The sequence below is a fragment of the Hyaena hyaena genome, unplaced genomic scaffold (assembly GCF_003009895.1).
Source record: "Hyaena hyaena isolate Hyena2069 unplaced genomic scaffold, ASM300989v1 scaffold_101, whole genome shotgun sequence".
Classification (NCBI taxonomy): Eukaryota; Metazoa; Chordata; class Mammalia; order Carnivora; family Hyaenidae; genus Hyaena; species Hyaena hyaena.
In genome coordinates, this window is record NW_024080733.1 from 2,929,719 (window position 1) to 2,941,754 (window position 12,036).

Sequence of the window (12,036 nt, forward strand, 5' to 3'; positions counted from 1 at the left end):
GGGCTGCAAATATGTTCTTCCCAGCCGGTGGGGTTCCTTTTCATTCAACCAATCCCTTTGCCGTGCAGAGGCTTGTGCTGGGACAAGGAGAAACCAGAGCCCTTCGCGCTGTGCACGTGGGAATGCAAACAGCGGCCGCTGTGGAGGACAGTACGGAGGCTCCTCAAAAACCAAAACCAGAACTACCCTGTGATCCACAAACCCCACTTCTGGGCATATATGCACATAAAGGGAAATCGGGATCTCGGGGAGATCCCATGCAATGCTGGGATTCCCCGGGGAGACACACACTGTTCACACCAGCCCAAAGTCCATCAACAGATGAATGAAGGAAGAGAATGACCGCAGTCAGGTGCCCGCAGGGTTGGTGTCCTCTGAGGCCTCTCCCTTGGCTGGCAGACGACCCCCTTCTTCTGGCTCCCCCCCCCAGGGTCTCCCTTCTGTGGGCACTGCTGTCTCTGCCCAATCACCCATTCTCACAAGGACACCAGTCAGACTGGGTGAGGACCCACTTGTACCCCTCACTGTTCCCCTAATTCCCCTTCCAAAGATCCTGTATCTGCAAATACAGTCACGCGCGGAGGTCCTAGGGGTTCAACATACAAATTTTGGGAGCGGGGGACAGAATTCATTTTAGAACACTGGAAATCAGCAGAAAAAGAACAGACCCAGAATTTGTGGTTCTAGACAGAATCCTGCTTCAGGAATCACCCCGAAGCGGTGGACGTCCGGGGTGTCGCCTGGACCCACGGTACCACCGGGGAGCTAATGAGAAATGCAAGTTCTCAGGCCCCACCCAGGAACCAGAGAATCGGGAAACCAGGGGGTGAGGCTCAGGACTCTGTGTTCTAACAAACTCCACAGGTCATCATGACGGTGTGGGATCACTACCTCTTCTGGAAAGTCAAGGAGTGAATCCAGTTACACCCACGTGTCTTTCAAATGTTGTAACACACAGCAGTCTCGGGACTTGGAAAAGCCTTTGCAGAAAAAGGACGGATCTGAAGATTTTATTTTCTTTGATCCAAAGAGACTACAGCAGCCACCACCAGACCTGGGTGGGAGTTTTGCGTTAAACCCACTAGGGTTTGGGCAAATCAGGCAACTTCTCTATGGCTCAGTTTCTACATCCAAATAATGGTGGCAAGAAAGTCTATTTCCAAAAAGTCCAGGAGGATTAAGGAAGAAAATGCACAGAGAACGCCTCTTCTAGTTTCTGATACGCTGCAGACAGCTAATCGATGCCCCTGGGCTCCATGAAGGAGTGACTTGCACACCTTACGTGGCAGGAACAGATATGCCCCTCCAGGCACGGGTCTCCATAACTCATTTCTCTGGTGCCACTAGGCTCCCAATCCTTAAAAAAAATACATATTTTATATATTATTTTGCCTTCATCTCTCAGAGGAGCAGGAAGTGAGTTATTTGAGAGTGAGCCCCCTTACAAGACTTCCTGAAGATATATGGCAAGTGTAGAGGTAAGGGGTGCCTGCGGGCAGGGGTGGCCGGGAGCAGGAATTGGAACAAAAAAGTAATTTCTGAGGGCATGGAAAGAAAGGGAAAGGTTTTGGTGAGTGATTATTCCCAAAATTACTTTTCTCTGGTGTGGATCACGCTCCCCCGTCTCCAAAAAGCGACTGAGCACTTTACCCTGAAGACGGTTTCTCACCCTCTCCCCAAAACCCTGATTTAGCACTTTGATAAAGTTATATCTGCTAAGTAATATACATTTCCCTAAGGGAGATGTGTCCTGTTAAGCTTTGTTGGAGGATTTGCAGAACCCAGTAGGACTGGGAAAAGCGGGCGATGTCATACCAAATTTTTTTTTACTGTTTTATTTATTTCTAGGACAGAGAGAGAGAGAGAGACAGTGTGAGCAGGGGAGGGTCAGAGAGAGAGGGAGTCACAGACTGAAACAGGCTCCAGGCTCTGAGCTGGCAGTCAGCACAGAGCCCGACGCGGGGCTCGAACCCACGAACCGCGAGATCATGACCTAAGCGAAAGTCGGACGCTTAACCGACTAAGCCACCCAGGCGCCCCCTACCAAATTTGTCTTGATGTGTCAGGGTCCCCCGTTTTGTTCTAAGTAACGAAATACTTAAATAGGTATTTTAATGATGTTTTTTCCAGTTCCATAATTTGTCATTTGAATGATAAATAGGATTGCATTTTTACGTCATATTTTACAAAAGTAATAGAAAACACTATAACGTGTCCTTCCTCAGGGTTCTTTTTTAAATTAAAACACCGCTCTTTTTCACATAACGTTAGCTTTTTTTTTTTTTGCATGTTTTATTTCTAACATATTTGGATGGATTTTCATAATGTCCCCCAAATTCGGAATCACGAAATGATTTTTTTCAAAACGGATGCATCACCATTACAAAGAGGATGTATGCGGGCGAAACCTTTTCACTGTAAATTACCCTCAGTTCTCAAGGATGACAAAATGTTTATGAGAACATAATCATGTTTTCTTTGAATTTGCTCTTACATAAAAAAGTCATTAACTAATGCACCTTAAAATAAATGAATGCTCAGAAATGAAGCCTTTAGGTAAAATGCTAATAATAAAAAGATAAAATAATGTGTATGCCAAGTTAAAATAAAATTTATGTATACACAGTAAAAGAAAGACAAAGTATGATATACGCAGTAGAATATTACTGCGTAGAAATGACACAAGGGGAAACATAAATGGATCAAAGAGGCAAAATACAGAGAAAAAACACAGACTCCGTGCATACACGATGACCCCATTTATATGAAGCCCAACAACACGCACAATTACTGTAAGGTGAGGGCATCACCTTGGGCGGGGGGGAGGGGGGTCTGACTTGGAGAGAGCAGAGGGGCCCGGCAAGGTGCTGGGGATGTTCTATCTGGACCTGAGTGGTGGTGACACCCGATAAAAACTCATCTGACTGTGTGATCAAGAAATATACCATTTGTGGGGCGCCTGGGTAGCTCAGTCACTTGAGTGTCTGATTCCTGATTTTGGCTGAGGTCATGATCCCAGGGTTGTAGGATCGAGTCCTACGTTGGGCTCTGCACTGATCTTGGAGCCTGCTTAGGATTCTCTCTCTTTCCCTCTGCCCCTTCCCTGCTTGTGCGCTCTCTCTCTCTCACTCTCTCTCTCTGTCAAAAAAGAAATATGCCATTTGTGATAAAATAAAAGCAGCTGCTGTTAGTAAAGCAAATTTAAGACACTATCCTTCAAACATATATCATTCATGGGCAAAGGAAAGCAACAACTGTGTGGTAAGAGAGGAAATTCAAATGGCTAATAAGCCCGAAGGGGAATTCAATTTGGCATATTGTAATAATGGTTTGGCAGGGAGAGGTCTACAACAGCCCCGCAATCACTCCTACTTCATGGAAGTTTCTAAGCACTTCCTCCTGAGTGTGGGTAAGACCTGGAACACAGGGCTGCCGCTCCTACACGTACGTGATACGTACAGAAGAGGTGATGAGCTTTGGCAGATCTAGTCGCTACTCAGTTGCCTTTCAGTGAATCAAAACAGAGATTCTCCTGCTCACTTTGAAGAAGAAACAGGTTCTGTTGGGAGGGGACTATGTGGCTAAAATTCTAGAATGACTTCCAGGAGCTGAGAGCAAGCCCAACCCATGTGGATGTCAGTCCCATAACCACACAGAACTGAATTTTGCTGAAAAGCCCAATGGGCTTGGAGGAGAGCCATGTTAAGAGTTTGTGGTCTTGTGATACTGTGACTTATAATAAGGGGCGCCTGGGGGGCTCAGTCGGTTAAGCATCTGACTTCAGCTCAGGTCATATCTCACAACTTGTGAGTTCGAGCCCCGCATCGGGCTCTGTGCTGACAGCTCAGAGCCTGGAGCCTGCTTGGGATTCTGTGTCTCCCTCTCTCTGCCCCTCCCCTGCTCGACCTCTGTCTCTCTGTCTTAAATAAGAAACGTGCATTTGCTCTTTATCTCTTTCTTGCAGACCTCTGGATTTTCCTAAGTGATGACAGCAACAAGGGCATCTGTTGTTATGTCAATGACCTTAATGAGGTGACCTTTGGGACTCTTCTGAGGGCCAGGGAGCCCACCACATAACTACAGGGTTGGAACTTCCAACCTCCCCTGACCCCTTCCTGGCCAGCAGCCAATGACTGAATCGATCAACCGCCATAAAACCCCAAAAGGATGGGGTTTGGAGAGCTCCCATGTGGGTGAGCACTTGGGAGTCAGGGAGAACGGAGATGGAGAGGCCTGGGAACTCCAGAGCCCCTCCCACATGACTCACACATCCTGCAAATTTGGGCACAGGATTCATGGTGGGTGAAGCTTAAAGCCATTATGATAACTGAGACACGCCAATGACCAGAGAGCAAACAGCATAAGCTTCCCCTTACAAGACATCTCTAGAACAGTGACTTTCATACAGACTGAAAGTGGAAGGGTGTTTGCCAGGGGCAGGGAAGGGGGGAGCTAGGGATTACTGCATACACTTTCAGGTGGAGGAGGTGAGAGAGCTCTGGAGATGGATGTGGTCATGGCTGCAAAAGAATGTAAATGTACTTGATGCCATAGAACTGGACACTTGAAAATGGTAAAATTTGTATGAAGTCTATTTTACCCCCACGGATGAATGAATGAATGAATGAATGAATATTACAATTCACTACATGGATCAATCATTTGGTGTTCTTTTCCGCTAGTAAACTCTTTAGATGAAAAAGATAAAAAGTAAAGTGATGAATGTGTCTCAGAGATCTGCTCAACCAAACCAGAGGGCTTCAAGGAAACTTCGTGATGTGGGCCCCTCTGCCCCCAACCATCTCTGCAGGACCAAAAATAGAGAAGAAATTGTCTCAGAAAAAGGTCTGGATTTGGTCTGATGAGGACTACCACTGGAATCCAAAAAAGTTCCACAATGTTCTTGAGAAAGCAGCTCATCGGATACAGCATCAGCACCAATGGAAAGGGCCCGGAAGAGACAGAAAGTATTTATGCAACTACAGAGCTCTGAAACACGTGAAACAAAATCTGACAGAAGCCATGGGAGGAACAGACAATCCGGAAATGAGCTGCAAACAGCAACATGCAAAGTTCACTACTGGATAAAATGAGCTACCAGACTATCAAGGAGGAAATACACCCTCGAACAGCCGTGTAGACAGACAGACAGAAGAGTCATCTACAGAACACACCACCCATCATGAGAGGTACACACTCTTCTCAAGAGGTAGTGTACACTCTGAGGGTGGACCGTATTCTAGCCATAAACGAGCCTTCGTAAGTTACAAAGGTGTAAAATCGTACAAAACGTTTCCCTCTGGTCACAATAGGATAGTATTGGACTGTAATAACCAAAAGAAATTTGTGAAACTCACAAATATGTGGAAATCTAAAAACATATTTGTGGGGTCACCTGGCTGGCTGAGTTGGAAGAAAGACCATGCGACTCTTGATCTCAGGGTCGTGAGTTCAAGCCCCATACTGGGCACAGCAATTCCTTATGTATTTTTAAAATAATAATCAAAAAAATAAAAACAAAATAAAAAGCATCATCTTAAACAGTTAATGAGCCAAAGAAGAAGCCAGAGGAAAAGTTAGTAAATACTTGTACATAAACAAAAGTGAAGATACGAGACTCCCAGACTATGGGACCCACAGAGGCAGGGTGCAAAGCAGCATTCACAGCTGTAAATGCTGATATACAAGAAAGATCTCAAATCAAGAGAAAAAGAACAAACCAAATCTAATGCAAGTCAAAGGAATGAAAGAATAAAAATCAGAGCTGAACCTCATAAAATAGGAAATGGAGAATCAATAGAGTATCACTGAAAATAAAAGCAGATTCCATGAGAAGATTAACAAAATTGACAACACGTTAGCTAAATTAACCCCCCCCCAAAAAGAAGAGAGGAGATGTACATTTTTAGACTCAGAAATGAAAGATTCTGGTTACTACCAACTCCATCTAAATGAAAGGGATGGTGGATGGATGCTACAGACAGCTGGACACCAATAAATCAGGCAACTCACATGAAACAGACGTGTGCATCAGAAGATGCAAAACATCGAAATGGACTCAGGAAGAAAGAAATAATCTGAATAGATGATAACACATAAAGAAACTGAAATATTAATTTCTTTAAAAACTACCTGCAAAGAAAATTCAGGCCCAGATAACTTCATTGATGAGTTCAACCAGGTATATATTAAAGAATGAATTCTTCACTAATACCTCCAAAAAAATACAAGAAGAGGAAATACTTCCCAACTCATGCAGAAAAAAGCATTTGGCAATATTCCCCCACCCCTTCATAACAAATACCTCTCATCAAACCGAAAGAAATAGAAACTTCCGTGACTGCATAAAAAGTGTCTATGAAAAATCCATGGTTTTTCATCCCACTTCCCACATTCCACTTCTCCCGATTCCATAATGAAAGACTCTTACAGCTCCAGAAATAATAATAGCCCAGTTTTTAAAATGGCCAAAGATCTGAACAGACATTTCTCCAAAACAATGTGCAAACACTCAATAAGCTGACAAAGAGATACTCCACGTGTCAGCCACCAGGAGCACACAAACCAAAACCACAAAGAGGGAGCGCCCTGTACCCCCTGAGTTGTCTGAGGTCCATATCATAGGCAGTCATAAGTGCCGGTGGGCACGCAGGAGAAACCGGAACCCCCTCTACTGCCAGGGGGAATGTGGAAAGTGTAGCCACTTTGGGTAATGATGTGGTGGTCTGTCCCTCATACAGCTAAACATGCAATCCAGCAATTCCACTCCTAGGCACGTACTCAAGAGAAAATACATGCCTGTAAGAAACTTGCTCACAAATGTTCGTGACGGCATATTCATTAGAGCCAAACATGGGAAACAACCCAAATGACCAACCACTAATGGACAAAATGTGGTATATCCATACAGAGAAAGAGTATTCGACCATCATAGAAAATGAGGGATTGACACACATTACAACATGGATGACCCTTGTTGGGAACAGGATGCTAAGCGAAAGAGCCAGTCAACGGGCACCTGGGGGGCTCAGTCGGTTAAGCATCGGACTCTTGATTTCAGCTCAGGTGACAGTCTCATGGTTCATGAGTTCAAGCCCCGAGTCCAGCACTCCGTGGACAGTGCAGAGCCTGCATGGGAATCTCTCTCTCGCCTTCTCTCTCTGCCAGTCGCCTGCTCACTCACTCGCACTCTCTCTCTCAAATAAATAAATGAACTTAAACAAAAGAAAAAGCCAGTCAATAAGGACCACATGTGACATGATTACGTTCATATGAAATGCCCAAAGTAGACACATGTACAGAAATGGACGACAGGTAACAGGTTACCGGGGCAACAGGAGGAAGAGCTAAGTCGAGGCACGTTTTCTTTTCGGGATAACGGAAACTGTTCCACAGCCGACGGGAGGTTGGATGCCCACCTCCGAATACACTAAAAGCCACCAAATGCTATGGTTCAAGTGGGCAAATTGTGTGATATGTGAACTGTATCTCAGCACAATTGCTTATATCAAATACGCCCAACCTAAAGAATCATTAGGGAGAAACAAATTAAAATCACTATGAGAAACCACCACAAGCCAATTACAATGCCTAAAACAGGTACTTTTTAAAATATATATTTATTTTGAGAGAGCGAGACCGTGCACGCGAGCAGGGGAGGAGCAGAGAGAGAGAGGAAGAGAGAGAATCCCAAGCACGCTCCATGCTGTCAGCACAGAACCTCACGCCGGGCTTGCACTCATGAACGATGACATCGCGACCTGAGATGAAACCAAGAGTCAGGCACTTAAGCGACTGAGGCACCCAGGTGCCCCTAAACGGGTCTTATTTTTTTATTTTTTTAATTTTTTTGCGCATCGCTATACCTGATCTGCAGGAAGAAGACAAATGGCACTCCGTTCCCCTGCCTGCCTGCCCACCGGCCTCCAGGGTCCAGCCCAGCACCCTGCGGTGCTTGGTTGCTCTTAAACAGGTAGGGACAGCCACACCCCCGGAAACCGCACTTGGATTCCACCGGAATCCTGTGCCTTCGCGTGCGCGGACGTCTGCACTTGACGCCTGGGTCGACACTGAGGTCCCGCAGGGATAGAGGCCCGAGCAAGCAGAGCTCCCATCTGGAGACTCCGGGCAAGGTGCCCGCATCACAGGCCCGCGCGGAATGCAGGCTGTGTCCCCTTGTGCGCGATGCAAGGGAGACCAGATGAACGGTTCCCCTTACTCCGGGTTCACAAACGAAGGCACTGAAGGAGAGATAAAGTTGCTCCCTAAACACACGCTTGCTTTATTCGAATCAGGACAAAGCCTTCAGCCTTACCGCCCCTGTCTCCCCAGTTACCGACCTGGCTGTGCTCAGGCCCCTCGTGTTGCACTTTTCCGCCAGCAGTCCTGAGCAAAGGATGCTGATGTTGTCCCCACAGCAGAAATGCCGCCAGGTGCCGTGTACTTACAATTCTCTGGAGGCCTGTGGTCCTGCCACTCCAAACCCGCTTCCGGAGCAACGTCTGATTGCTTCGTGGAACCTTGCAAAAGTGTCAGGAACACCTTTTCGAAAATTGAAAAAAAGACCTCCGTATTATTTCATACCCATTTCCACAGCACACTCCTGGGCCTATGGCCTCAGGTCCCCAGCGAGGTCGTTACGACAACAGACACCACACACGCCGCATTTTGTGAGCTTTTCCCAGCTTTTCCCCGTCACTGGCCTGGCGGGAAGGCCACCGGGTTCTCCACAGGCTGGTTGTAAGGCCGCTGGTGGGATACAAAGGGAGGGAAACCGGACCATGGGCCTCAGGGCATTTACAGGCAAGGATGCAACCAGTCCAAGCAAGGGGCAGACAGGGCAAAGGAGGTGCCAGGCATATGCCCACTGCAGCTGGATTTTGTGGCTGGACACCGGCATCTCAGAAATTCAGAGATGGGCACCTGGGTGGCTCAGTTGGTTAAGCGTCCAACTCTTGATGTCAGCTCGGGTCATGATCTCAGAGCCTGTGTGGGTTTGAGCATCATGTCAGGCTCTGAGCTGACAGCACAGACCCTGTTTGGGATTCTCTCTCACCCTCTCTCTCTTCCCCTCCACTACTTGTGCTCTCGCTCTCACTCTCTCTCTCAAAATAAATACGTAAACGTAAAAAAAGAGGAAGTTCAGAGATGGGTGGGGAAGCTCGTGACACAGCTTATTTGGCACGGGTGAGACAGCATGTGTAAGAATCCCCGCTGGACGTGGCGTTTCCATGGGCACGCCACGTCACCGGGACCCACGTCACCGGGAGCAACTTGCTTAGGTAACGGCTTGCGGCCCCTATTTGTTCGTGCTGGAAGCAAGGATCTGGTCAGATCCAAGGGCTGGGTCCCAAACCAGCAGGAGAGGTGAGAAGCGTCTGAGCCGGGACAGCAATGAGGGCCCTAGAGAGGCAGCTGGAGGTTTGGTGAGTTCCCCGGAGGGGGCGTCCCTAACATAAATCAGCAGGTGCATGAACACCTTGCACCAGCCATGGCCACAGGAACGGCTGGGGCTCTGGGCTCAAGGGCGATGCTCCTCAGCACCTGTCAGGCCAGCAGTCATGGGGCCCAGTGCCCAGCCTGTGGGCTGCACTGTCTCTGGAGCAGGGGGGGGCCTCAGCGAGCAGCTGAGGCCCGGTGGGTGATGGCTTGCAGTCATTAGCGTGACCGTGCTTGTGGTTTCTGTAAACAGCAGGCCCTCGGACTCCGATTGCTTATTTACAGGGGTAAATACAAAGGTACTGACTGTGTCTGGGTGTTCTGGGGATCCTGCAGCCCGCAGAAAAGACGGGGAGAGGGTCCCAGAGAGGAGAGGCAAGCAAGGTGCCCACGGGAGGGGAGAGACACATCATCTCTCTGCTTGTGGCTCATTAGTTTGGGAAAGAATCCCACTGAGAGAAACCCAGGTCCTGCCCCGATAAGGGGCCACAAGATTTCACTAGATCCGAGGTGGGGACTTTGATTTGTAAGAGGATCCCCTGCTGATTGCAGGGAAGAAGGGAAAGCAGTGAGCCCCACGACTTCTCCAAGTACCGCCACCAGTAATAACAATAACCAACAATTAATAACAACACTGTGCCAGTGTTTGGCCACGCTTAGTTTCCTCTCATGATAAATGGTAATAATAAGACGTGTAACGGAAGGGTTGTGGGCAGTGACTGCAGTTATGCGTAACGGAAGGAACATCGGGTGCCCAACAGAAGCCCCCATGTCTGGTCCTGAGATTAGCCAAGCACGAGGAGGAGGAATTAGTACAGTGTGGCAAGTGCCTGATGTGTTACTTCAATTAAGTCTCAGCCCAGCCCAGTGAGACCAGTGCTCTTACCCCCACTGATGAGGAATGCACGGAGGGCTGACAAGTTAAGCATTCACCTAGCGCATTCATAAAGATACACATTCATCTAGGCTATTTGTAGAGAATGAAATTAAAAACAGTAGAAACAGGGACACCTGGTATCTTGGTCGGTTGAGTGTCTGCTTCTTGATTTTGGCTCAGGTCGTGATCCCAGAGCCATGGGATCAAGCCCCACATCGGGTTCTGTGATGACAGCATGAAGCCTCCATGGGATTCTCTCTCCCTCTCTCTCTGACCCACCCTCCATCTCTCTCTCTCTCTCTCTCTCAAAAATAAATAAATATTTTTATGTGGCACCTGGGTGGCTCAGTTGATTAGGCATCCAACTTCGGCTCAGGTCATGATCCCACGGTTCATGGGTTCAGGCCCCGCATCGGGCTCTGTGCTGCCAGCTCAGAGCCTGGAGCCTGCTTCCAATTCTGTGTCTCCCTCTCTCTCTGCCCCTGTCCTGCTCATGCACTCTCTCTCTGTCTCTCAAAACGAAATAAACACTCAAAAATTTTTTAATTAAATAAATAAACATCTTTTATAAAAAGAATTATTTTTAAAAATTTTTTTAATTTTTATTTTTGATATATATATAGAGAGAAGCAGAGAGAGAGGGAGACACAGAATCCAAAGCAGGCTCCAGGCTCCGAGCTGTCAGCATAGAGCCCGATGCAGGGCTCAAACTCACAAACCGTGAGACCACGACGTGAGCCGAGGTCAGACACTTAACTGACTGAGTCACCCAAGCGCAAATAAAAAACGGAATTCTTAAAAACAACAGCAACAAGAAAAAAGTAAAACTAGTGCAAGTCAAGAATTATTCATTGAAAGAAGACTTTCCCTTTGTATCTTATTCTAAATGGAATTTTCATTCAATGTTCAAAAGTAACAGTGAATTGTGTAAAGTGTATCTTGATAACATCTTGGTAATAACCTCCATCTATCTTTTAAAAATTCCCCTCCCTTCCTGTGTTCATAACAAGACAGCGTGCGTGTGTGTGAGCGTGCAGTTGGGCACACGTGTGTATGTGTGTGCAAGCATGCGTGTGGGAGGAAAAGACAGAAGGGCAGAGCTCTCGCTCTCCATGCCCTCAGGGGGATCCTGTTGATTACAACTCAACACTGAGTATGGGGGACACTGAGGGAATTCGCCAGCCCCCCCCTTCCCCCCCCCCCGTGGAAGGGGTGAGGCAAGGCAAAGACCGTAAGAATGTCACGAGCGCCACCTGGTGTCGGCGTGCCTTGACTGCAGCCACACACCCCCAGGGGCACCTGACGGTGAGAAAAACACCAAGGTAGCCCAGGGAGCAGAAAGGCCCAAATAAAGGTCAGATTTTTGAAAAGCAACACGACGGTGATTGACCTTTTCAAAAGTCCGAGTTCCTGATGGCAGATCTCGCCGTCACCCTTGTTATTCTCGGCTGCAGTTCCGGTGCCTAATGGGCGCAGTCAGCTCCCCTGGTCGAGGGTCTCATGGAAGTTTGGCACCCGGGATGGAATGTTATGCAGGTGCGGGATCCGTGCCCCGTAGACTTGGGCAACGGAAGTGCCACGTCGTGGTTTTCACAGTTTCTTGATCATCTGACACACAATCCCTAACACAACCCGAAGTCAGTATCTGTAGCTGGAGGCCGACTCGCGACACATTTTCCTAAACAAGCGAAATAGGGACGCATACGCTGAGTTTCAGGTGG

The 12,036-nt window shown here is 47.6% G+C and overlaps 1 protein-coding gene across 1 annotated transcript in view; it reads right to left on the minus strand.

Annotated features, from left to right (window-relative positions):
- The window catches only part of ABCA13 (ATP binding cassette subfamily A member 13), a 326,881-nt gene that overhangs the window by 139,875 nt on the left and 174,970 nt on the right, over window positions 1-12,036 (minus strand). The window contains exons 43-44 of the mRNA XM_039235661.1: window positions 8,444-8,541; window positions 199-206 (exon numbers count right to left, since the gene is read on the minus strand). Coding sequence (XP_039091592.1) covers window positions 199-206; window positions 8,444-8,541 — 106 coding nt within the window. The remainder of the gene's footprint in view (window positions 1-198; window positions 207-8,443; window positions 8,542-12,036) is intronic.